We start from the raw sequence: 25,243 nt of genomic DNA on the forward strand, positions 1-25,243 counted from the left end.
TCTTCTGGGAATCCGCGATGTTTTCGAGGCTAATCCACCTCGGTCCGAACCCGATGGGTGCTGGCGGCCAGCCAAAGGACGCAGAGTGTAAGTGCGAGGGGGACCTGTGAGTTGCAGCATCGGAGGGGGTAGAGCACTTCAGTCCTGAAATTAGCCCCTTTGTACCATTCCCCAAGGGAGATGCCACTTACCGCTCATTCCCGTCCTTCGCTACAGTGCCCCGACGAAGTACCCATCGCGCTCCTCGAACCATAAGACGGCAAAGAAATACAACGGCCTGATTGACCAACCGATAAAAGCCTGGAGGAAGGTTGAAGGTTGAGATAAAATGAGACTGACCGTGAGGGCTGAGAAAATTGTCTGGCAGGTGACAACCCCGAATTTCGCAAGCCCGACCCAAAATCCAGTCCTGAGGAAAGAGATATCTCCTAGAACTATATCGCCGTAAGTCGAAGGCGCGTGGATAGCTGTAGATGACTTTCCATTCCAGAGTATAGCCGTCGTTCTCTGCAGAATCACTGGAAGCGATGAAGTCCCGTGTTGAGAGAAGAAGTAGGGTGTGGTATGAAGATCCGACAAAGAGGCGTTAACCCTTTGCACACCCGCTTCAAGTGTCTCTGCCAGCTGTTCAGCGAGAGAGTTAAGGCTCTGAACCGAGTTTGACAGGTCGACGTGACTATGCTCCAGAGTGTGGATCGTGTCGGAAGTTTTATCTAACGCAGAGAGGATGAGGGCCGTTTTTCTGGAAAGAGCTTCGGTCGACTTAGTGGCACTTGTGAGCACAGGTCATTCGAACGCTTCAGTACACCCACACTACCCTTGTCATCTGTTCTATAGAACCACCCAGAGAACTCGAGGGCGAAAGCGATGCTTCCTACATGACGGTGTTGGATTGATGTCCTTTTTGAGGTGAAATCTGATTACACACCATCTTGGTTACAATGGAGTTCCAAGTGTCGAGGAACTTCCCCATGGACATCTCCACTTGAGGACCGATTGCATTGTCGATGGAATTCAGAATACGGTCGATTCCTTTCTCATGCTTCTTTGGATGAGAACGCCATTTCCTAGAATGTCGCTGAGGGAGGAACTGACCTGGACAATGGATCGAAGAAGATGCGATTGTAGCTGGCAGCGTGCAAATGTTCAGACACATCAGACACAGGAATAACATAGGCTCGTGGGCGGAAATTTTCGCACTTCGATATTGTGCTCCAATTGGCGTTCTTGCACTTTCTCAATGGCCTCGAAAAGGGCGTCCTTGTGGTCGACGGCCAACTAAACACATGGTCATCAGACGTCGCACAACAAGATGCAAAATGCAGTCTCACAGTGTTCATATGATTTGACATGAACTGTATTAACTCTTGCGGCAGGGATTGCAACGCTTCGCTCGACCTGTGAAAGGAAAGAACAATATCTTCGAGTACCTATTCATCATCATAGCCTTAGCCTCCTGGATACAGCTGACAGAACGTAAACTCAACTTGATGTTTCTTCGACCACTCCACATTCGCATTTTCGGCCCTCTGCTCATGCGAAAGTAGGAGCCTCAAGAGGGCTACCTTTTCGCGTGTAACGTTCCTGTAAATTTCTCGGGCTATGTCTACACGAGTGTTAACGACTCCTCGGTAGCCCTGGGCCGTCAGACCGAGATGAGATGATGCCTCACCTATTTCCCGTAGACGGTGATAAGCCGCGCAGACTTGCGCTTCGAGGAATCCACTAAATTCAGGTAAATTGGACAGATAACAACCTCAGCTTACGGATCTCTCGCATATATCCAGAATAGCTCGACCAGAGCTGTGTGCTTCTCGACAGCGCACTAACAACACGGAGCAATATTTCGTCAACACAGTGGTCATGCACACAGTCCCTTGAGAAAGGCACTCACTCGACACAAGCTCCCTGAATGGTTGCATCAGGTCTCTGGACTTTCAACATGTCAGGCGTAAAAGGACCGCATTCCATCGGGATTGAATAGTGTCTGGCCGTCCCAATTTCGCACAGAGTCATGGCTATGGCCGCTGCAACGTGTCATGTATGCTCAATTTCCTCGCACGAAAGAAGAGATCTGGTTCAAAAAGGCAAGCACCAGCTACGCGTTGCGGTTCATCCAGTCTTCCGCATTGAAACCGAATCGCTGTTCCGGCTCGCTCGAAGCAGTCTGGGCTTTTAGAGAACTGGGCTGAAAACGTATGAGTTGTGAGAATTAAAGCGCATATATAGAGACTTTTCAGCACACCTGCATCCTTATTGATAGTGTCGAGAACATCGGACGTGAATTCTTGGATAGTCAAGGGATCCCAGAGCTCTCCGTCCGAATTGCTGTTAAACTCGGACCAACCGAACGCAGCGACGCTAAGTGCGAGGTAAAACAGAATTCCCATAGACTTCGACAGCCTCATTTTTCTCCGTATCGAAGTTTAGAACGCGTAAATTTCCAAAAAATGAAGATTGAAAGGGACTTGAGTGGTGGTTGCGATTGTTCGAGGAAAGCGCTCAAGAGAGAGGACCTTGTCCGCATCACCCGTGCATTGACTCCGATGATGGCACCATCAATCCTATAACTCAGTGCCAAATATCGGCTATCTCGGTTGATACGGACACCGCGGGCGCTTACTACTTGTGACCCTGCCAGCTACCATCCAACAGCGATCAACGTGGGTCGCAGAAGTCATGGCCGCTATGGCACAGTTATGTTATGAACTGGCTATGAGGGGCAAAGCTTAGCAGATCCTGTTTAATCTGATACCCCGAGTGTTCTGTGGATCTTAGTACGTGCTTTTTTCGTCACGCCGGAGGATCCGGTCGGTGCATCAGGCAGAAGCGTCAAAGCAACGGCGAACAGTGAGCGTTGTTTGGAAGGTTACGTATCGCCTTCTCATCGCTCTCAACTAGCAACCTCTACCACCACCACCACCACAGATGCTAACTGTCCACCACTTGAACAACTCACGCTCCCAACGAGTGTTATGGTTACTCGTAAGTTACAAGAAGCGGTTTACTGTACAACTAACAAAGTGGCAATGTTCACTTATGATTGTGTTTCAACCTATCGGCACCGGACACCTTTTAAATGTGCAGGAGGAACTCAAGGTTGAATACGAAATCAAGAAATACCAGCGAACGGCAGAAAGTCGGGCGCCGCTGGAGTTGCTCAAGGTCCATCCATTGGGTAAATCGCCGGTCATCACAGATGGGGATGATGTCGTATTGGCGGAGAGTGGGGCAATTGTCGGTGAGTTGTGTTTGGGTGCCTGAGGCCGCCGCCTTGTGGTACAGCTCGGGGGCGACGGCTTCAGCGCGCGCCTTAGGCCTGGTTCCTTGGGGTAATCAACCATGGGCGCATCGAATTAATCTCCAAAATTTGAATAGAATACATCATTCAGAAGTATGGGAATGGGAAATGTACTCCAACTGAACCCGGATATCTCGACAACCTGTACTGTGAGTCAGCTTGGTTCGAATTTCATTCCAACTTTACACGCACTCACTCTTAACGACATTTGTGATTAATCGATCGTAGTCACTCACTATGCGGAAAGCTCCCTCATGCCGATAGGCATGTTAAAGATAGTCTTCGATTATATCCCGAAGAGCTCTCCATTCTTCTTGCGCCCGTTGTTGAATGCAATCTTCAATCAAATCGATAAACGTTTCGTCACACCGGAACTGACGAAACACATGGACTTGGTCAGTGGGTCACAAACAAACACCTCTTCTCTCGTTTCTCGGTCATGGTATTTGTATTGATCATCACGAACTTCTGTCACGCACGCCAAAACGACACAATCCCTCGTTTCACACTTGACGTATATTCTGACTTACTCCACACAGGTCGAAAAGCACCTTGAGAAAACGAATTCGTCATGGTTCGCTGGAGGGGCAGAACCAACTGTATGTGGCGCTTGTTGTATCTCCATATCTATCATTCCTTGAAGAGTTCGCTTCTTTGCGAACGCGCGCTCATGGATCGTGTCTAGTCAGCCGATTTCCAGATGTTTTATGTCCTGGACACTTTGATTGGGTTTAGCGGATATCCAGCAGGTCCCAAGACCAAGGCTTATGTAGGGATGGTTCGTTCCAGGTAAAGTTGCCAAGTCAGCTTTCCTGCGAATGCGATGACCAGCTGACCTTTCAACCTCAGGCCGGCGTATGTACGGGTGAGCCGCCATTTAATTCATATTCTTTTCGATCCCTTATCTCACGTTGGCCGTCTTCTTCGAATGCAGGGTTTAGAGAAGTCTGGAGAAGCTCAGACTTGAGGGAGAGTACAAAGCCAAAGAGCCTCCGAGGCCCAAGAACTCTCACAAGATGCCATGGCGCAGGGCCTCGAGTATGGACGTCATAATACTTTATCTAATTGAAATGGACGTGCATTAATTACATGAAGTGCGGATACATAAAGCGAACTGCTTCTATTTGAAGCTGTCCACGGGGTCCACACGCGAAAACGAGGACAAAGCGAGAGAATTGAGAGGAGAAAAGACTATGCTACAGCGATGGTGAGAGACAACGAAACCGAGACTGAAATACAGTGATGATATGCTACAGTATGGATGCGAAAGGAATGCTGAAAGGAAGGACTGTGGGTGCAAAGGAGAGATGCATCGTAAATAAGTCGTGTGTAAAATAATTTTCGAAAACAGAAAACTCGAAGACGAAGGAATTAAGGGGTGAATGAGTATATTACAAAAAGGGACTTGTGATTGCAGAGAGTTCAATTGTGTAATGCGATGTAATGCAAGAGGAAAACGACCGACCGACAAACTCTAGCACATGACGGACCCTGCCATCATGAGTGGACAAGGACACTGTCCCTTCATCGCCTATCATGGCTATGGTTGTCAGGTCGCCTGCGAACAGCCTGTCCAGACAAGACCTTCTGTTCCCAGACGGCTGGAGACTCGCCTTCATGCCACTCCTCGGTCAGAGGGTCATGTTCAAAGTCTCCATCCTTGTAACCATACCTCTGCTCGAGGAGCTTGAGCAAAGGGTTGCGAAGGGCGGGGTCCATGCGCACAGTCTCTCCAGGATGGTAGCTACCGACTCCGTGACGGGCCAAGCTCTCTTCAAAGAGAGCCTGCTCGTAAGTGCACCCACAGTTGAGATACCCAGGTGGTGCATTACGGGGAGGGTATGCCCTCCTCTCACGTCTCGAGTCGTGCCATGCACAGAGCGCATTGCCAGCTCGGTTGAGCGAGCAGAACAACTTCTTCCGGGCCTCTGTGCGGGCTTTCCATCCTGCCTGGAAAGAGCTGGAGTGCGGTGGTGTGGGGAGGCCTGCGGGGTTGGGAGCATTGCTTCGGAGCGATTCGAGAGCGTTGCGAGCGCGGCTGTTCTCCATCTCGAGCTCTCGGACGCGTCGACGAAGCCGGCGGATCTCGGATTCAGCTGAACTGCTGTTGACGGGCATAGACAATTCTGCAGGTTGGGGGAAGGGCGCGAGAGGGTTACTTGTGTACCCATTCGAGCGGTGTGACGACATCCCCATGTGGCTGTTGCGAGAGAGACCGTATTGATCATATGCTCCTGGGTAGGCCTGGGGGTTTTGTGAAGAGATAGATTCTGTGGGAGAGCCGTTCCGTGTTGTATGATAGTCATAAAGGTTGCTGACAGAGGGCGAGAAACCACCAGTGACACCGGGGTAGGTGGTGCCGTTCATGGGAACCATCCCGACACCCGATGACATTTGCTGGTTATTCCAAGTCAAATCCTGGGGCATAGACCCGTGCCCACCATACACTGAGGTGGATGGTGGGGACCTTGAGCTTCGCGAACCGTCACCTCCCATTGCACCAGAAAGACTGGAGGATGAAGAGGGAGGGGTAAGCTCTGAGGTCGGTGCTGAGCTGTCTGCCATGGTCAGGTAATCCTGAAAGTCAAATTAGATGCGTTAAGCTAGGCAAAGTAGGCTGGCAACTAACATTCATATACGGCGGCATGTTATAAGGTGCCTGTTCTCCTTCGTCCGAAGACCGACGTCCGCGACCACTTGCACTTCTCATTGTGGACCATGTACCGAATGAGTCGTTTGTAGACATTCCGATATCGCTCTTTGTTCTGCGAGGGGAATTTACTTGGTTGGGTGCAACTGGTGGATAGGGTCGTGTACGTTTGGGGCCGGCCAAGGAAGAAGTCGAATCTCGACGACGCGAAGAAGAACTTGTCACCGACAAGGAGGAGCTGAGGTGAGGTGAGGAGGGTGGGGAGATGAGGATTGGATTGGGTTCGGGTTCAACTTTTATCTCGGGCGAGGATATCACATACGACATCCAGTTTAGCTGAGGATTCTCCATGATGAGGATGATGAGGGCGACGATGCAGTGCTAAGGGGGCAACAGAGATGGGTGGTTTGCTAGGAGCACGGCTTTTGTGTTGCGGGAAGATAAAGCGAAGCCGGTAGTTACCATCGTAAATCCTAAAACTTGACAGCAAGGTCGATTTTCGAAGAGGCGGAGGCTGTGATAGGGACAACCCATATCTGGCGCCCATAGATCTGTTCCCCGAACGGAAAGGAAGGGGAAGCAGAGGCCAATTTAGTGAAGCGAGATTGATGGAGGGAACTCACGGCCAACAGATTTGATCAAACCCGGATGCCAGGACTGAATTGATGTGATGGCCAGGATATTGCCAAGAAGAGGCCTCCATCGAATCCGGACTGGAATAACTTGTCTTGATTTCTCATACCTGGAATACATCACGAAACATAAGTACTGCGCAACGGAACACGCTATCCACTTCGCAAGGCGCTAACCGAATGTCCGAGGTTTGGCCAGTATGGAAGTATGAGAAAATGCTAGGCCGACTGTGCCGTCGAGCGCTGAATGACCGGGACTTGGGAGCCGACGTGTGTTGAGAGGCGCACACAACAGGCCGTCAATTGTCGACACCAAGACTACATTGCATGCTAGACGCACTCGGTGGTATCAGGAATCGACATCTCCACATCGCTGATCTACCTAGTCCACCTATTCCTGGAATCAAGCTACGGGACAAGCGAAGGCTCCGCGGTGAGTGTCTGAACGGCCCTTCTGATCGTATGCAGAACAGAAACAGATATGTAATTCTATCCCGTTCACTCATCAAAGTCGCCAGGTGCAGTGAACTTTACAACGTCGTTCCAATGTTTCCCGCGGATCGACTCGGGAGGACGCTCCAGTTCTACCTCGCCAGTCCTTGGATGGATGTCGGTAAACCTCGTTACCTCGACGGCGGGCTTGTTGGGACATCTGGAAGAGGAATTCTTTAGACCAAGCTTATGGGTCTGAAAGGGGAACCTACATTCGGAAGATACGGGGTATCTGGTAGCACTGTAGCCTGGGCTTGCCACGTTTTGTTTCCTCCATATTGCACATATACTGGATTATCTCCGCAAGACGGCACCCGTCTTGCTTGTCATTCTGCGAGGACCTCATTGGTCTTGCATCTGGCGCCCGGTTGTGGAACGAGAATGAGAGGCGCGCAAACGGTATCGTACCATACAGCGGTGATGCCGCCATGCCGGACTGATCGACATCACGTGGAGATCTATTGGCCTTGAAAAATGAAATTAGTGAGCCTACACATCTTCATCTCTCGATACCAGGATCTCCCCAAAAACAACACAAAATGGTCTACAAAGTTGCTGGTATGCCACAGTTTCAAGAGCGTTGTCGTCGTCGTCTGACCCATCGAACACAGACATCTCCTTGGCCGCCTTCGGTCGCAAGGAAATCGAGATCGCTGAGGTGACCTTTTATCTCAATTGGTTGTTGATCAGGCAATCTCATCGCTTTGGTCCTTTAGAATGAGATGCCCGGTCTCATGTACCTCAGGCAAAAGGTCTGTTTTTAAACAGAATCGAAACATCCGATGAAGCCCTGATCCGTGCTCGATAACAGTACAAGGAGGCCCAACCCTTGAAGGGTGCTCGCATTGCTGGATGTCTCCACATGTCCGTCCTTTCCTTTTCGAATCCAACACCCATTTCTGAAAGATCTTATCATCAGGACCATCCAAACAGCCGTCCTCATCGAAACCCTCACCGCTCTCGGTGCTGAGGTTACCTGGTCTTCCTGCGTAAGCAATCATCGCGCGTTCTCCCAGCTCCCGCAAACCTGACCCTTTCGCGTGTAGAACATTTTCTCCACCCAAGATCACGCTGCTGCCGCGTACGTTCATCATCGATAACCTCTCAGTTGAGATTTTTAACTCAACGGATCATCAGTATCGCTGCTACCGGCGTCCCCGTCTTCGCATGGAAGGGCGAGACTGAGGAGGAATACACCTGGTGCATTGAGCAGACCATCGAAGGATTTGCTGATGGCAAGCCTTTGAACATGATCTTGGATGATGGAGGTGACTTGACCAACCTCGTCCACGAGAAGTACCCCCACTTGCTCCAGGGTTCGTGAAAGCATATTCTATCTTTCGGACTTCCTAACTCGCGTATGTAGGCATCCGCGGTATCTCTGAGGAGACCACCACTGGTGTCCACCACCTCTACAAGGCCTTCCGTGAGGGCCGCCTCAAGGTCCCCGCCATCAACGTCAACGACTCTGTCACCAAGTCCAAGTTCGACAACTACTACGGCTGCCGTGAATCTCTCGTCGACGGTATCAAGCGTGCTACCGACGTCATGCTTGCTGGCAAGGTCGCCGTCGTTGCTGGCTATGGTGATGTCGGCAAGGGAGTAAGTAGAGGCTCGTACTATCCGCCGCGGAACATGGACTGACTGCTTCGCCAGTGCGCCGAGTCCCTCAGGTCATACGGTGCTCGTGTTCTCATCACTGAGATCGACCCCATCAACGCCCTCCAGGCCGCCATGGCTGGCTACGAAGTCACCACCATGGAGGATGCTGCTCCCCGTGCCAACGTCTTCGTGACCACCACTGGCAACAGGGATATCATCACTGGCGAGCACTTCTCCGTCATGCCCGAGGATGCTATCGTTTGCAAGTAGGTGACCATCTCTCATAGATTGCCTACCCTTACTGACTACGTTCTCCAGCATTGGTCACTTCGATGTTGAAATCGACGTCGCCTGGTTGAAGGCCAACGCCAAGGCTGTCGTTAACGTTAAGCCTCAGGTTGACCGCTTCACCATGCCCAACGGCCGACACATCATCTTGTTGGCTGAGGGTCGTCTCGTCAACCTCGGCTGTGCCACTGGTCACCCCTCTTTCGTCATGTCCTGCTCCTTCGCTAACCAGGTCTTGGCTCAAATCGCCCTCTGGACCACCCCTGAGAAGTTCCCTCTCGGTGTACACATGCTCCCCAAGGAGCTCGACGAGGAAGTCGCTCGTGCCCACTTGGCTCAGCTCAACGTCAAGTTGACTACGCTCTCGAAAGCTCAATCCGAGTACCTCGATATCCCCGTCGAAGGCCCCTACAAGCCTGTATGTGTCCCTGTACCTTTGCCCAGCTGTATCGTCTACTGACATTCCATTTCAGTCCCACTACCGCTACTAAGCGTCGATAGAGGATAGTCGACTTTTAGATGGCCTCAACGTGCCCTAGCCGACCTCTAACAGAAGAATGGGATCTTCAACGTCCTTTATGTGTGGATGTTTGCGCGATTCATTCAACAGAGTCAATTATTTAACAGAGTACTCTTTGGTTCACGGCAGGGACGTGCAAAAATCTCGGTCATTCATGTCCGAGTGCGAGTCCGGTCATCTTGTGCCTCTGAGCACGGGATTACGGGCTTGCAGCATGCTGTCGCAAGGCCTCAACGCCTGGTTTAGTGGAGTAGGGAAGTTGTGTATATTTGTTCGATCTAGTGCTATACCTCCAATACCATCATCGGATTCGCCGTACCGCTGAGTATTTTGAGTGAACCGTCGGTTGAAGGCTGTTCCTCCGAAGGTGTACAGTTTCAATTGTGTGTACATACCTCCCAAGGTACTGCTACCCTGCCCTGGCAAAGTTGAAACAAAAGTCCATCAGAGTCTAGACATTCCCCGAAAACATACGAGATCACTTCCATGTCGTGGGCTTTCGCGTCGCGTTCAGCGCTCAACCATCACACCAAGTGCGGTCTGATCTCAGTTCATCCCTCTCCTTCCCAGGCCCTAGGGATCTTTGATATATAGCGAGAACATTCGCTGGCACCCTAATCCGCAGTAGATCGGGAGCTCAAGGATCGCCGAACTGGAAAGAAACGGCAAGATTTACCTCATCTCTGTCCCTTGTTCGCACTCCAATGATTGACCGACCAGTGACCAAGGAGGGTTCAACGTTCAACGATGGCACAAGAAATTTCTGCTCTGGGTCCTATAGATCCAGCATCGATCGCGCGACCGAACGACGCGGCTGAAGATGAGAAAGAGGCCCCGTGGATAGTTCGGAAATTGATTGGGGTGAGTCTTTGAATCTGCCTCATGCAACGGTGTACCTTCGTTCTTTGGGTGCAACCTGGGTGCGACTACTAAGCAGATAAACCTCGGTTCTTAAACAACCGAAGTTGCCTTTCAATGATCGCCATCCAGTCTTTCGCTCTCAGAGTATGAAAGAAACGTTATCTTTTCGCAGAGGCCGTACGGTAGTCCGTATGGACAGGAACTCTTTCGTTCACTAACGATCCTTCTGTCAACAATTCGTGATTAACATACGTGATCTGAATTCCTGAAACACGTATCTCTAGTCCGTAACTGGAAGAATCGTCATGTCTTCCTATGAATCGCTTCGAGCCATGGGGACCAGTGTGGTTTGTCTGTCACCTGTGAGTGCACCATTTCCTAATACATGATGTTTCTTCTATGTCCTCACATATCTATCCATCACAACCCTCCCTCCAACTTACATACACCCCTGTCCATATGCCATCGGATATCGGACTTGCAACATCCTCTGCACTCGAACTTGGAATTCCCAAACGCCAATTGCTGGAACTCTGGGCAATCTTTGCCTTTCACGTTTCATACGACCTAATGGTTTTATGATCTTTGAACCTTGCCCACAACAACGGCGAGTTTGATGAATTTGTTGGTGGTGTCCTTCTACACCATGACCGCACAACCCGGACGCCCTTTTTTGATGCGACAATCCTCACCTTTTTGGCTTCGAATGATGGGTGTCCTTCTGCTTCTGCTTCCGAACCCCTCGGGAATGTACCTACGGCCTTCGACTTTCTGTACGCATAGTGGGGAGACTCATCGCCCCTCCTGCTGCCATGTATCCGGTTCCGCGATCTTGCTGTACACACAGTTATAGTGGCAACGGTGAGTAAACATTTTTAAACTATCATTTCCATGCATTTATTTACTTACTTACGTGGTCTCCTTCCTTTCTCATCTCATCATGGGTTCGCGACTCCTCACATCTGATGTTGTTTGAAACGGCTCCGTATCAAATGAATGAATAGGGCGGCATGGCAGCAGTGGCGGCCCCTGTGTAAGTTGTCACCCTCGTACCCGTATTACCGAACTGATCCTGGACGTTGGTTTCCTCCCATCCGCCCTCAACCTTGCCACTGGATCCCTGAACCATGCGCTCACCCGTGCCTAAACAGGATGGCTCCGATTTCCGAAGTAGCTGTGGCCACCTTTGGAAGTACCATCCTCGTTCAACTGGGTCTCAGAGGCGGGTTCAGCCTTGCTACCAAGGGAGCCAATGACCTTCTTATCAGCAAACCTATCAACAAACTCATTCCCATTCATTCCGATGTTTTGGAGACGACTGGAGTCAAGATCTTGACCATTACTCTGAAGTTCAAGTTGGCGATGGAGGATGCGGCGTTGGGGTTCTATCGAGGGTCTGCGCATGAGTGAGTAGGGTTCCATTAGATCGGCTAGGTCCGAATTTCCTCTCTGGATTTCCAGGGCCAGGAACCAGCTTTGTGGAATGTACACTGACCGGCATCTTATCGCACTCTAGGGACACGTCCTTATTCTCCTCCGTCATGGACTACATCTCTGTCGAAAAAGGGTGGTTCTCGCCCTACCTCTTCGCGAGTGCACGTAGACCTGTCATTCCTCGATCTATGAAACCCGATGTGATATTCTGTCATGGACCTTTCCTCTCCGGTGAGTGCTTTTTTAACCCAGCTTTCCAAGCTTTCAGTTACGTAAACTGAATGATTTTACCTTTATCTTAGGCGATTATTCGATCGGAGAAACTCTTCTCAAAGAATCAGCCTCCGTCATTCATTTGTGTGACCCACCTAAACCGGCGGTTGAAGAGAAAGAAAAGGAGGATGAAAGCTTTTTGGACAAGCTCAAGATCCCTGCCTTGTCTAACCTCTTCGATCGCTCCCGCACGCCTTCCCCCGAACCTGCTCTCGCACCCGTCCCTCCTCCACCTGTCCCCCGCCGGATGGTCATTGTAGTCGTCGGGCTCAAACCTTTCCGCTCGATGTGGTCTTCCTCCAAGCGCCCTGAGGAGAGCGTGATCAAGTATATCTTGGTAAATGGTTGCCCATCGATTGTTGTTCCAGTCAAAGTGGGTGCGCCGCTCCTTGCGTGGGATACGATGACGCTCGAGAAGCTTTGGGATATCTCGTTGCCTGTTGAGGGGGAGGAAAAGAGTGCGGATGGGAAGTTTGAGGGTGTGGTTGATACCCTGTGCGAGTATTTGGATCTATGTGTTGATTGGGATAGGGTTAGGGTGCCTGAGAGTACTGAAGGAACGGAGTCGGACGGAGAGATTGAGGTCGTTGTGTCGGCTGAGGGGGGCGAAGACGCAAAGGGGACTAAGGGAGATGGCAAGAGTGGGCTAGAGCCGCAAGTACAACTTAAAGATGCGACGTTGGAGGAAGCGAAGGAGGCGTTGAAGGATGCTATCACCCTTCTTGTCGCGGGCGCTGTTCGCACGAAAGATAGTGCCGAGGTGAAGGAAGAGATCGACGAGGATCGAAGTGGGATTGCGATGTGGAGGATTCCTTAGATTATTCGTCTACCTGACCAGCTCAGGGATGGCCGCTTACCGCGTACCTGGGCCGTGGACAGGCAAAATGGGACTCGAGGAAGTATTCACTTACCTTTCACTACAAGTACAGTTAGATTTAAAACGTTAACCTCACCTACATGATCCGTTGACCAAAGATGCCACATTCTCGGCCACTTCTTTTCGCCTCGGTAATGTTTTACCGAAACCTACAGTTCCAACTTCCAAGCGCACATAGCCGGTAGCGAAGCTTTTTGGATTTTGATGCGCCACAGGGAGAGCTTGATGGGCGCCTAATTCTAACCAAAAATAGAACCAATTTTGATCCACTGATCAGTGTGCCTCACACCGTCTTCATTTGTATCTCCGTATGGACCGCCCCCGATGCGCCCATTGGAGAGGCTTGGGCATCTTCATCTCCGGTTAGCTCAAGCTGGCCAGAGACAGCCAGAGACTAGAGTACACCCAAATATGCTTCCATCGTTTATTGATTAGGCCTGTGTCCGGAGGAAAGTTTCCCGGTGGTCTGAGTCCTTGCATAGTAGGCTACAGCGCGAGGCTAAAGTTCATCACGCACCCAAAGGGCACGGTTTGTGACGTGCCAGGCGGTACAGGTTATGTTGCTCTGAGTGCTCTGTGCCTGGATTCCAGGCGGGCGACACATCCAGTCGAAATGACAAGACTAGGTGCTCCGGAAAATCCCTCCTGAATGACAGCGCGGGGAGCGGGGGATCAAACCAACCATCCATGAGTCACTCAGGAATATGTCAATCCACTACATCCCCATGGCTCAATGAGTGAGGGTGAAGGATGGTGTGTCCCAGAGATTGTGTCGTGTAGACATCGGTACCGGACGTGTCATTGATTGTCGTCAGCCTACCCCGAGGCATCGCCTCAGATCCCAGGCAATCCTATGTTCAACTCAGAACTGCAATCAGAAATTAGGTCCCTGCTGATGGGCACTGCTAGTGGATTGCGTCTCCAACGGAGAGGTTGGAAAGGAGAAGTCATCAGTGAGCATTGTGACAGAAAGGGTCAAGTTGTCGACGGAGTGAATCACCAATGGAAGGAGCCGACGGTTAGTAGTCAGCTTGAGTCCCCTGCGTAGCCGTTCAGGAAGACGCAGGAAGCTATAAAGGGTTGATAAGGTGTCCTTGTGTTGTCTTAACGGATTCGATATCACTCTGAATCTTCCCATCTTCTTCCTTGCTCTGGTCCAGTAAACGGTGACTACCTACTATGCCTTTGAATCGCGACGACTTTGTGTTCTTCTGGAAGACCAATGAGATCCAGTAAGCACTTCTTCCACCGTTTCCTCCCGGGCCCACGCAGGACAGGCGAAGCCCTATCCTTCTGCTATCATTTGGATCTTACTCACATCTGAAATCATCTACAACAGCGGTTGGGGATCGCAATGGTATCCTAGTGCATTCAGCGCAACAATCCCTCTCTCCCCGGAAGGAGAGCAAGAGACGGTCACCTTTCCCTCGGCCGAGCACTGGATGATGGTCCAAAAAGCTATACTCTTTTCTGATTTCGAAATCGCTCATACAATCCTCGAAGTTACCAGCGTCAGCTCGAGTGATCTGGCCAACGTAAAGGCGCTCGGACGACAAGTGTCCAACTTTGATGAGAAGAAGTGGGTGGAGAACCGGGAGAGGATTGTGTTGGAAGGAAATTTGCACAAGTTTAGGCAGAACGAGGAATTGAAAGCGCTGTTGCTGGCGACGGGGGAGAAGAAGATTGTGGAGGCCAGTCCGAGGGATAGAATCTGGGGGATTGGGTTTGGAGAAAAGAACGCGCTGAATGTAGTTGATAGGTGGGGGTTGAATTTGTTGGGAAAAGCGTTGGAGGAGACTAGGAGAATTCTGAGAGAAGAAGAGGCTGGGTCGTGAGCAGTCGTCGCCAAATGTCAGGACTGTGGGGAAAGGTTCATTTCGGAACCGATATAGAAACTAAAGTACCTCGGTAATTACAGAATGGGGCAATGCCAAAGCTCGTTCCGGACCTTGGTCGACGTGTCAGTGGCTGTCGACTTGTAGCTGTTGAGAATTATTAGAACATTTAAGATTGGAGACTGTGGTAAGAGACGATTTAAAGGGAGGATTTTTATTGGCGTGGGAACTAGGACGCGACAGACATTTGCCAGTGTTCGCTGTCGTCAACGGTTCTCTTCTCCCCAAACCATCATCTTCCCCCGTTTGCCCCTCTTTTTCTCCCAAGTTCCTGCCGTTCTTCGTTGACAAAAGGTCGTCTGCTCATTGTTCACGACGCCCACAGCTTTTTCTCGCAGCGCATCGTCCCCTGTGATCAGCACGGAATCAGACCAAATCTGGTCCACCGTTGCCCCAGTTTCCCAAATGTTGTCCGCAACATCGTCTGCGTCTTCGAAGACGCCGCCTCTGTCGTATGCCGAACGTGCGAAAAAGGCCCAGAACATAAAGACTTCGATCTCTGCTCCTAGTCCCAGTCGCATCGCCAATACATCAAACCCGCCTTCAACATCCACCTCATCGTCTCCCGCAGTCAGCCCAGCCTCTGCAGCTCGATCTCCTTCATCGTCCACCGTCGCTACATCCTCAACAGTCGCAAAACATGCTACTGCTCCTTCATCACCCCTTCCATCCACTACGCCCTCATCGGCTGCCGCCGGTGGCCAGCCCAATGGCGTACCTCGACCCTCGATAGACTCTCCGTCAAAGCAGCCATCTGCGCAGACCACTCAATCGGCCACACCTAAACCACCCGTTACTAATTTCTGGAATGCACGCAAGGAACAGATGGCTGCAGCATCTCGCTCAGCTGCTGTTCAGTCATCATTCGCTTCCGCATCATCGAACACCCCTGGCCCAGCTAAATCGTCCCCTGTGATCAATCCTGACGCTCCCGTTTCGACCCAAACTTCAAGAGGTTCTCCATCCGTCGAGGTCACGCCCTCAACGCGCTCAGAACAACCAGCTGCATCAGGGGCAGAAGATCCATCCCACAGGCCTCCCGTGCCGCCTTCTATAGACTCGGAAGCTTGGCCGGAAGTTGGAAAATCAACACCATCGGATCAGCAGGAGAATTCGTCCAAAGAGGCCATCGCGAAGGAGACCAAGGAGGAGATCAGTGCAGCGGGCAGAAGGGGTAAGTGACCTTGTAGGGCGAACATCTTCATACATTTATCTCGATCTTGCAGGGGAGAAGACCAAGTGGATACCTATCCCCGCTGAAGAACTACAAGCAGCAGCGGACGAAATGCTAAAGAACTCACGGCCTCAGTCGAGAAAAAGCTCTCGTGGTCCCAATCGCGTCAGCGGGGATCAAGCGCGCTCGGGGCAACCTCATACACGCAACAACTCTGGTCGAAACTCGGTTTCACATTCAGCAGCACAGTCCCGTGTTCAGAGTCGAGCAGGCAGTCTTCAATCCAGTCCTCGTTTACCCAGAGGGAGACGGCTCCCTCCAGAGGATACTCTCAGCGTCAGGCCTAACGGAACACGTCCATCGCGATCGCCTCGCACAGGTTCCCCGTCCGCCAACCCGACAGGCCCGGTACCACCGACGGACGTTTATAATACCTATCCTATTTCCCCCAACTCCTCATTACCGCCACACCCTTATCCGATGTACCCACCCCACCCTCACGTTCTTCCTCCCGGCCCCACGCACCTTCCTCCAGGTGTTCCATACCCGCCCGGTTCTTCTCAAGACGGTTCTCCCTCGATGCCACCCCACGCCATTCCTCAACCATATCCTCCTGGTTATGCGCCTTACCCCATGTACCCCATGTATGGGCCGTATGACAATCCTCCACTGTATTGGAATGGCGTTCCTCCTCCGCGTTCAGGCCAACACAGTCCTCTCCCCGACCCAAATTCCATGCCATTCTACCCGGCTGCAGCCCGGGTCAATGGTCAAAGACCGGCAGAAGCTAAATCACCGTCCATGCCGACAAACACCGATGCTCCAGTTCCTGTCGAGCCATCTGCACAGCCGTCAACTGACTCGACTGCGACTGGAGAGAAGCCTGTCGTCTTCGGGACAATCGATATGACGGTAACAGAGATTGAAGTGGGTTCTGAAGAGACGCCTGGAACAGCTGAACCTCGCGTGGAAGCACTCGAAACGTCATTCACTAGAATCGCTATTGGCGTTTCACCAGACGAAGCTGATCGGCGGTCGCGGACGCGTTCGAACAAAGGTCGAAGCCGTTCCGAGAAGGACGGCACGGAGGATTCCGCGGGCACGACTGTTTCAGGCAGTGAACTACCATCCAGCAAGTGGGAGTTTGGCACGACAAGTAGTCTGACTCCCGCGACAAATGGCGAAGATGCCAATATCGCTGGTGCTCGATTATCACCCATGTCAGGGTCTGTCTCACCAGCCCAGCTACCGCTCGACCCCGCTCTCCCTCCTACAGCGCCAGTTGTGACACAATCTCTTGATAGGCCGGCGGATATCGAAGCCGATTTCAAAGTGAAGAACTTTGGGTATGGTTTTGGACAACCTAGCGCTGTCGTCGCCCCGGGACCCACCCCTACCGAACCAATGAGACTGGAACAGTTAGCACGAATGTACGAAGGATCCCGGTTACGCGGGTTCCCAGACGAACATGCGCTTATGCACCCCGAACAACAGCTCCCACATCCGGCTCCAGCGTCACAAAACAAACGTCGCTCGTTTAACAGCGGTGAGCGAGGCGGACGACGCGGCGGAGGTGGAGGGCGTGGGTCAGGTGGATTTGGACGAGGAGGTCGGTCGAATAGAAGGGACAGCTTCCCGTCAGGCCAACAACCCCCTCGTCAGCAGGGGCAAGGGCAGCCCCTCATCAGTATTACACCGCCGCCATTCCAGCCGCCACATATGATGCACGTTGGTGCTGGTGAAGGCCCTATTCCTGCTGGGTACTATCCCCTGCCGCCGCGACCGCCGCACATCCCCCCGTATCTTCCCCTTCCCGGGTATGAAGGGTTCGGGCTGCCGCCTCCTGGAGTTGGAGTGCCTCCTCCCCTTGGCGTAGCTCCTCATCCACCCCCTGGTGCTCCTGCAGCTCCTGGTGCCCCCTCGGTTACTGCACCGGTACCCGTCCCTATGACGACCCTCTCCTTCCCACTCGACCCGACGCGGTACTACCTCTTGGGACAGTTGGAGTATTACCTCAGCCCGCAGAACATGGCTCAAGATTTCTTCTTACGACAACGAGTGAGTTTTACATTCTACCCTTTAGAAACCAATTTTACTGAGCCTCTTTTTTCCTTACCAGATGGACTCGAGGGGTTGGATCCACATCCCTCTGATCGCCTCCTTCAACCGCATCCGAAGTCTCACAATGGATCTCAACCTCGTCCGTGAAGTGCTCCACTTGTCCCAGATGGTCCAAGTCCGAGGCGACTGGGTACGAATGGGAAGGTGGGAGAGGTTCGTCCTCCCTGATGCTACGCCCAGTACCCTTGAGGATTCGGACGGACTTCCTATAGTTGGTGCAGAGACGGAGCAGATTGAGAGGTCTATTTCGCAGCATCTGGCACAACAAAAGGAAAGGCAGGAGAGGGAGAATGCAGCAGCGGCTGCTGGTGGTGCTGGCGCAACGGGGGTTGCGAAACACGGGCACCAGGAAGGAGAGGAAGACGATGAAGAGGACGATGTTGTATTTGTAATGGGTAAGGATTCGTGATGGGGAAGTGTCCTATTCCTTGGCGAACGACTTCGCTGCATCCCGACTCGTCCCATTAATATCCCTCCCCATCCGTGCATCTATCCATTTACGACCCGCCCTTTTCTACTTCATCACACACCCTCCATTCACTCGCACGCCGTAACGTGTATCTCAAACATCCCGATTTCGAAATGACAAGACACGCCCTTTCATAGAACGACCACGAATGCCCGCTTCCAATAAGCAAATAACCGACTTTTTATCTTTGCTTCCGTCATGATGTAACGATTTCTTCTACGCCATGTCCTCACGTCCCGCTTATTCCCTTTTACATAACCGTTCAACGGTTATCTCCTTTTCCCTTCTCGTTTCTCCTCGCTCCTGTCTGCTCGGCGGGCACGTTTTTGTCCTAGGTTCTGCGTCTACCTTTTCTCCTTTCCGCTGTCTATTCTACTCCAATATCGTGCCTTCCCTCTATTCTACGCTTCACAGGTCTCCTCGTTTCTATTTCGTTTGTTATCCCACCATGGTCCATCGACGTCCCTCTTCAAATCACGCACCTGGACATATCCATATTCATCGAACTGTACATGCACACACCTCCTTTCCCCTTTCTCTTCCCTTCTTTCGTCTCTGGTTCTAATCAGGTCTCCGGTTTCTTTCACTTTCCGTCATAATAATCCTCTTCTCCCCCTCAGGTTTTGCTTGTGTTTTGTAGTCTCCTGGTTTGGTACAGAGTCGGTACGCTGAATTGGTTGGTATCGATGGTGTTGGTACTGTGTAGTTTGCTGACACTGTTCTACATATATTCTATTTGCAGCTTCCTTCTTTTTCTCATTTTGTTCTCTAGTCTGTGGTTTCCTATTCTATCTGACCTACTACACGTGTCGTGTCTACCCTTGATGATACTTAACGTTATTGTGACCCTTCTCTAGGGTTGACGATACGCCCTGCATATACGATGTTTTGAACACTCGACGCGTGGTCCTTCGCTATAAAATCCGCTGTTCTTGTTTATTTGCCTTGTGTCATCGTTCTGATGCAGCTGTAAGCGTTTCTGAGCACTTGGGTCATCTGAGCATGATCTAACCACGATGGGAAGACTGCGAAGCTTAATAACCAGCTTAAGCGCCCAAGGATTGCACCGCCATTTATCCTGTGGGCCCCAGATTTTCCCATCCGCGAGCCACCAAATATATCATCCTGTCATCCTCGCTTTGATCCCCAGGGTTCGATCCCTCTCAGCATTCCAGCAACCTTGAAGTCTTGTGCCGTCCGCCCTCCCACCTTCCTCATCTTGTCCTCGCCGACCCGGAGTCTTTGGCCGGGAGAGTATCATCTACCCGTCGACTTGCCTGGCCCCCACCTTGGCAAGGCCCTATCCCCAATGAAGCGGAGAAAGAGATTGGATGAGCCCCCTGGCCCGCCTAGCTATGAACAAGGCAGCAGTAAGTCCCCGATCTGGGTGCTTTTTTTTCATTCTGCAGCTCAGATCCTTTTTGTAGGTGACCTTCGTGCAGCACCTGCCTCGAGCCGTTTCGATACCGTTTACTCTACCGATGCCAATCTCAACCATCTAGGAGAGAATTTTAAGCCCAACAACAATCCGTTTATAACCATGTTGAAGCCCCGTCGTAGTACGCTCGCGTTTCTCGCTTCGGAGGAGGAGACTTGAACTGACCGGAATGCCCTCAGAATCCCTTGGATCCAACAACCCATTCGACCGCATGATGACAGCCAGTCCGCCATTAGAGTCGACGTCAATCTTGGGGCATCCTCCCGCAGGCCACCTCTTACTCGACCCCCACCTCTACAACGTTGGTTCGAGGAGTACTAGTATTCCCGAAACCGCAAGGGACGTTTATGACCACTCATCCACGACGACCAACAGCCATAATTCAAGATCTACGGTCACGAAGGGCAGCTATAACGTCACGAACATCTATCATTGCCACCATTACCATGGCCCCGCGTCTAGTCAGCGCACGGCCCTGAAACCTGATGCAGCAAGGTCACCACTGGCAGAGGATAACAGCCGCTTATACGAAGGCGCAGGTACAATTGTGTGGGACCACCGTCAGCCAACCGGGTGCGATACTGTCCACAGCAGCCATGGACCACAATACCTGACTTGCAGGAGCAAGGTACTTGCTACACTTGCATCTGGGTAGATTGTGTTCTGACGATGTAATATACTCACAGTGCGACTCTGTCCAAGTTACTAAGAACTTGAAAGTGAGACTTTCGAGGTATATTGATCATACAGTACGCTGATCCGGTCTTTGAACCATTGACAGAGCGAGTGGAGGGCCGGATTTACGACGGGAGTGGCGTCTACGATCTTCGTGTTCGCCTTATTTTGAGCGCCGGGTCACAGTTGTCCTAGGTCTTACTGAAGGACGAATCAAACACGAGTGAAACGGGCAACTCTGCAACCCCTCCCAGCAGGTGATCCCGTTCGTTGTGGTTGAAGAGACCTGAAGGGGGATTGAATAACTGTTTACCTGTGGGCGTTGTCAAAAAGGCATAAGGGTCAGGGGAGGACCAGTTGGCGGGGTTGAGTCTGGAGCTGGAGAGTGTGTGCGATGGCTATTTCTTACGCTGGTTCATTGGCCCAAACAGGCCATTAGCTGGCAGCTCGTGCTTGAAGTGATATACATATCAGGCATGGGCGTCTTGATCGAGCATCACCGATGTCATATCGAGACACGCGCAATCTTTGAGGAGCTAGGGGAGGGGGCTTTCGACCGACCATGTATGGGCCTCATTGGCGAATCTCCCTTGACGTCTGACGTTCGACGGAGGATATAAATAGCTTCCGTGTGTACTTTATATGCACAGTTCAACCTAATAATCAGCAGTGGATATATATCTGAGGTATGGTGAGCTTTTCTGATCCTGTGGAACAGCGTAAATTACCGAATCCGGAAATGCTCCTGCCGAATCTGGAGCTTGGAAAGAAAGTGAGGTCGCCTTTGGCCCAACGTCAACTCGTGTGAATAGGGAGCGTTAGAAGTTTGGAAGGGCTCACAGGCTCGGCGTTGCTGTTTGGGCGCTGGCACAGCACTCCAATGCGCTCCATACAAGAGGAGCGCCTGTGGGCTAGACGTCGATCCATCGACTATGTGCTTCAACTAACACATGAGCCGGAAAACATGTGAACAGTGTAGAGAAAGGCTCTAAAGGGAAAAGAATACGATGTGAAGTCTTTTATCTTTTCCTCTGTGCGTGCCCTGTTGGTCATTGTTCAATGACAGATAATCCAGAGTTGAACGTTGAACAGTAGTGCAATGGCCCAATGTACAGTCCCTGCGTAGGAGAAACATTGGTTCCACAAAAAAGAAGGGTAGCAAGTAACCGGCAGATTGCCTTGGATTTGCCTGTACGAAAGGCGAGTTAACAGTCGAACTAGAGTAATATGATGCTGTCTATGCGTAAGTATACATACTTTTGGGGTGCGTGAGGATGCGTGAAATGCGTGCGGGTGCGTGTAACTACGGTCGTAACAGGGTCGTGAAAGGTCGTAAAAGGTCGTAACGGATGCGAGGGGATTCAACAAGACGCATGATGAGGTGAATAAATAAAGGGTGACAGGGATTAAACCAACAAAGCGTGAGCCAAAGCGAAACCGAAAGTGGGAAGCGAAGAAGAACAAAAAGCCAAAAGTATGTACATCGTGCAAGTCGTGAAGGGCGTGCAAAGCGCGAAAATTAAAGGGACGATGGCCATGAATGCATCATGACCGGTCATGATTGCTGTGGGTTGAAGAAGTCGGCCGAGGAGGGTGGGCGTGATGATACTAGTCCACCGCTTTCGCTCATCCCGCGTTGGCGGCCCTCGACAAGGGCTTCCGCACGTTTGGACGGGATGAAAAGGTCGTCCTTTCCGCGGACAAAGAAATCATCATCGCCTTCATAAGGACTTGAAGACGAGTTGATCTACATAACAGCCCAAAGTCAGTTTCATGAGTCGCCTTGGGGAAAGAGGGAAGACGCACCCATTGCCCGAGAACATCGCCCACCCTGTTCGCCTCCTCCTGGGTAAATTCGCATCTTGTTCCCTTCTCCGCGTGTAGTTTGAGCAACTCGCTCAACGTCCTCTCGCTCCTCCCGCCGGAAGGTCCCCCTTGTGCCGCAGGTGGATCTAGGCTGGTGCTCCGACCCGGTGTATCTCCTTCTGCAGGGAATATGACTGAGTTTCTGGGTGTCGTGGCAGAGGGTATCCGCGAGTCGTCTGAGGTTTCTGAAGTCATAGAACGGTCCCAGTCGAGGTCTTGCTCTGAGCTGGATGATTGGATCGACAATGCGGACACGGTGCGTTCGAGGGTGCGGGTTGGAGAGGACATTATTGGCGAGTTAAATTAGGGTATCTTGGTGGATAAGGGTGACGCGAAAGAGAAAAAGAAAAGACGAAGAGGAAGAACAGACAACCGACGAAACAAGGTTCGACTCCCGCTCTGCCAGCGCCAAGTTAACGGAACCAAAATTAAACAAAACACTTCAAAACAAACGCGACGCGTTAATTGTCTCACCTTCCCACGCTCTGTTCATTGTTCCTCGGTTTCTTTTGTCCGATCCTTTTCCCGAACGCTCCGTTCTGCGTTGGTGGATACAGTTATACCGAGTCACTCCCGATGCCAGAAAAACGAGCAACCTGTTACCTGGACGCGACGATCAACACTGGAATTATCACCGATGCTGTTAACACCCTTTCGACCACTTTGAGGACTGCCGCCAGGGCCCGCTGCGGTCCCGCCATACTGCTTGGATACATCCAGGCGATGTCATGACAATATCAATGCGCAGGGACACTTCCCTTGGTCCATACAGCTGTCCAAGCGTCTACCTATGGCGCCTATATATAAGCCCACTCCAACTGTCCATAGATCTTCAGCAAGTCGTTGAAACTGCAAATGTACGGCGCACCTCAGAAGAACTACAACCATTACATGGTTCAGAATCCTGCTTATGGGCAGGGGCCGTATGGGTATCAGCCTGCACCTGTGATACCGCATCAACAGCCCCAAGTACCCATGCCTCAGCCCTACGGGCCCGGGTTTGGACGTGCATTGCCTTACCCTCCTCTGCAACCGGTGCATCAGCCTCAAGCTCCAATTGCGCCTGAAGTTCTGTCACATGCTCAGCGCTACGTTCAACCTCAGGCTCCGTCTCAATACCAACATTCCCAGCAGGTCGGCCCTCAGATGGCGCACGGCGTTACTGTGTATCCTGTAGGCCCACAGGTCTCCGGTGGGCACGCGTTTGGGCCCAGTCAAGTGTCAATGCAGGGAGCGGGCCAGTTAGAACAGCGAATGCAGGGTCTGAGTTTGGGCGGGCCCCTGGGACACCAGTCGGCTGAGTCGGAACAAAAGTTCAAAGGGAAGTATAAGGCGGAGCTTTGGTCTCAGCATGGATCCAGTAGCGATGAGGAGAGCGATGCGGATGAAACTGACGAGTCGGATGCCTCCGTTACCTATCCTCATGGCCGCGGTGGCCAAAGCGAAGCCCAGACGCGTTTCCAATGGCCAGCGAAGCTTAGTCCGGAAGAAGTGCGCAGGGCGGAGAAGTTCGCTCGTTCTGCGGAAAAAGGGCATAAGCGTGAATACAAGCGGGTCAAGAGGGATGCGCGCGGTGATTCTAGCGAGGAGAAGAGTAAGGAAGAGGCCAGGCCTCGAGATACACGTAGGGATGCAGTGTATTTCGACGAGAGTGTATCTCCTATTCCACTACAGGTCCAACCTGTGGGGGAATATAAGGAGACATCCGGGCCTCGGGCGGGAAAGGAAAAGAAGGAGAGTAGGAAAGGGAAAGAGAGGGAAAGGAGCAGGAGTCGGAGCAGGAGCAGGGAGCGTCGTCGAGAGCGTGAGTATCGCGAGCGGGACCGTGAAAGGGATCGCGATCGAGAGCGAAACCACGAGAAGGAGAGGAGTAGGGAACGTCGACGAGAACGCGACCGAGAGCGAGACCACGAGAAGGAGAGGAGTGGGGAGCGTCGACGAGAACGCGAGTATCGCGAGAAAGACCGAGAAAGGGAGCGCGAGAGAGACAGAGATAGGGGTGGGGAGCGCACTCCCCGACAGGGTGACGAGAATGGTCGTGATCGGGAGCCTAGCGGACGAAGAAAACGTCTGGAGGATGATCAGGTGACCTTTATCGAGTACCCCGAGGAGAGACGGAGCAAGAACAGAGAGAAGAGTCGAAGGTGATGAATGTGCTTTAGGTGTTTGGTGTTCCAAACTACCTGCTGTGAATGGGCGTCTCGTTTCTATGCCTTGTCTTTGCTATGCTTCCGCTATTTTTCAACCCTATGCCTGTCGTTATATATGTGCCTTATGCCCACCATGCCTGTTATGCCTACATTTCTTGCTATGCAATCGATTTCTTTCCATTATCAACCTAACCGGAGAATCGAGCGAAGCGTTCTGAGCCTTTGGAACGGTCAAGAAAAGAGGAAAGCTGTGAAACGGAATGGCGCCAAGCGTGTGCAAATACATAGATGATATGTTTGGGCATGGTTGGGCGCTAACCAAAACGGATCTTGTTGTTCTCGTCTTCATCACTGCGCTCTCTGTTGCTTGTGGTGCATGGATTTGTCGAAAACGGAGTGCGTCACACTGTGGTCATACGAGTAACTTTTTGCCGAAAGGACACAGTGGCACGTTCCGAGGGTGGTTGACTCTTAAGTTAACTCCCATGGGGGGCGTTACTACACAGCTCTTCGAGAATCTAGGAG

General features: G+C 51.7%; 10 protein-coding genes across 10 annotated transcripts; 6 read left to right on the forward strand and 4 right to left on the reverse strand.

Moving 5' to 3' along the window:
• Positions 1 to 2,098: 2,098 nt before the first annotated feature.
• On the reverse strand, positions 2,099 to 2,390 carry CC1G_11611 (hypothetical protein; the record flags this gene model as incomplete). The annotated part of the gene is made up of 2 exons (XM_001840402.2): positions 2,099 to 2,172; positions 2,246 to 2,390. 2 exons carry the CDS (start codon positions 2,388 to 2,390, stop codon positions 2,099 to 2,101), a joined length of 219 nt encoding a protein of 72 aa, XP_001840454.2.
• A 649-nt stretch (positions 2,391 to 3,039) lies between these two features.
• On the forward strand, positions 3,040 to 4,268 carry CC1G_11612 (glutathione S-transferase; the record flags this gene model as incomplete). The annotated part of the gene is made up of 7 exons (XM_001840403.2): positions 3,040 to 3,241; positions 3,379 to 3,450; positions 3,530 to 3,696; positions 3,841 to 3,900; positions 3,987 to 4,090; positions 4,151 to 4,166; positions 4,236 to 4,268. The coding sequence occupies 7 exons, from the start codon at positions 3,040 to 3,042 to the stop codon at positions 4,266 to 4,268; spliced, it is 654 nt and encodes a 217-aa protein (XP_001840455.2).
• A 337-nt stretch (positions 4,269 to 4,605) lies between these two features.
• Positions 4,606 to 5,866, reverse strand: CC1G_11613 (hypothetical protein; the record flags this gene model as incomplete). Its single annotated transcript, XM_001840404.2, has 1 exon — positions 4,606 to 5,866. One exon carries the CDS (start codon positions 5,864 to 5,866, stop codon positions 4,826 to 4,828), a length of 1,041 nt encoding a protein of 346 aa, XP_001840456.2. The 3' UTR covers positions 4,606 to 4,825.
• Positions 5,867 to 7,081: 1,215 nt separating this feature from the next.
• On the reverse strand, positions 7,082 to 7,352 carry CC1G_15705 (hypothetical protein; the record flags this gene model as incomplete). Its single annotated transcript, XM_002910230.1, has 2 exons — positions 7,082 to 7,235; positions 7,288 to 7,352. 2 exons carry the CDS (start codon positions 7,350 to 7,352, stop codon positions 7,082 to 7,084), a joined length of 219 nt encoding a protein of 72 aa, XP_002910276.1.
• A 235-nt stretch (positions 7,353 to 7,587) lies between these two features.
• Positions 7,588 to 9,456, forward strand: CC1G_11614 (adenosylhomocysteinase; the record flags this gene model as incomplete). Its single annotated transcript, XM_001840405.2, has 11 exons — positions 7,588 to 7,633; positions 7,687 to 7,733; positions 7,792 to 7,827; positions 7,887 to 7,939; positions 7,995 to 8,064; positions 8,122 to 8,156; positions 8,213 to 8,391; positions 8,442 to 8,677; positions 8,732 to 8,943; positions 8,996 to 9,383; positions 9,439 to 9,456. The coding sequence occupies exons 1-11, from the start codon at positions 7,615 to 7,617 to the stop codon at positions 9,454 to 9,456; spliced, it is 1,293 nt and encodes a 430-aa protein (XP_001840457.2). The 5' UTR covers positions 7,588 to 7,614.
• Positions 9,457 to 10,019: 563 nt separating this feature from the next.
• CC1G_11615 (hypothetical protein) lies at positions 10,020 to 12,870 on the forward strand (the record flags this gene model as incomplete). Its single annotated transcript, XM_001840406.2, has 7 exons — positions 10,020 to 10,346; positions 10,631 to 10,708; positions 11,130 to 11,207; positions 11,351 to 11,379; positions 11,498 to 11,752; positions 11,863 to 12,011; positions 12,083 to 12,870. The coding sequence occupies exons 1-7, from the start codon at positions 10,233 to 10,235 to the stop codon at positions 12,868 to 12,870; spliced, it is 1,491 nt and encodes a 496-aa protein (XP_001840458.2). The 5' UTR covers positions 10,020 to 10,232.
• Positions 12,871 to 14,109: 1,239 nt separating this feature from the next.
• On the forward strand, positions 14,110 to 18,529 carry CC1G_15706 (hypothetical protein; the record flags this gene model as incomplete). The annotated part of the gene is made up of 6 exons (XM_002910231.1): positions 14,110 to 14,162; positions 14,270 to 14,689; positions 15,223 to 15,288; positions 15,341 to 15,999; positions 16,052 to 18,057; positions 18,119 to 18,529. The coding sequence occupies 6 exons, from the start codon at positions 14,110 to 14,112 to the stop codon at positions 18,527 to 18,529; spliced, it is 3,615 nt and encodes a 1,204-aa protein (XP_002910277.1).
• Positions 18,530 to 19,898: 1,369 nt separating this feature from the next.
• Positions 19,899 to 20,874, forward strand: CC1G_11618 (hypothetical protein; the record flags this gene model as incomplete). The annotated part of the gene is made up of 5 exons (XM_001840409.2): positions 19,899 to 19,959; positions 20,017 to 20,148; positions 20,207 to 20,655; positions 20,714 to 20,746; positions 20,809 to 20,874. 5 exons carry the CDS (start codon positions 19,899 to 19,901, stop codon positions 20,872 to 20,874), a joined length of 741 nt encoding a protein of 246 aa, XP_001840461.2.
• Positions 20,875 to 21,852: 978 nt separating this feature from the next.
• CC1G_11619 (hypothetical protein) lies at positions 21,853 to 22,922 on the reverse strand. The gene is made up of 3 exons (XM_001840410.2): positions 22,509 to 22,922; positions 21,960 to 22,449; positions 21,853 to 21,891 (listed from the first exon to the last, which is right to left on the reverse strand). The coding sequence occupies exons 1-2, from the start codon at positions 22,854 to 22,856 to the stop codon at positions 22,258 to 22,260; spliced, it is 540 nt and encodes a 179-aa protein (XP_001840462.1). The 5' UTR covers positions 22,857 to 22,922; the 3' UTR covers positions 21,853 to 21,891; positions 21,960 to 22,257.
• A 501-nt stretch (positions 22,923 to 23,423) lies between these two features.
• Positions 23,424 to 24,716, forward strand: CC1G_11620 (hypothetical protein; the record flags this gene model as incomplete). Its single annotated transcript, XM_001840411.1, has 1 exon — positions 23,424 to 24,716. One exon carries the CDS (start codon positions 23,424 to 23,426, stop codon positions 24,714 to 24,716), a length of 1,293 nt encoding a protein of 430 aa, XP_001840463.1.
• Between the last annotated feature and the right edge of the window lie 527 nt (positions 24,717 to 25,243).

Source organism: Coprinopsis cinerea (assembly GCF_000182895.1).
Source record: "Coprinopsis cinerea okayama7#130 chromosome 11 map unlocalized cont3.11, whole genome shotgun sequence".
NCBI classification, from domain to species: domain Eukaryota; kingdom Fungi; phylum Basidiomycota; class Agaricomycetes; order Agaricales; family Psathyrellaceae; genus Coprinopsis; species Coprinopsis cinerea.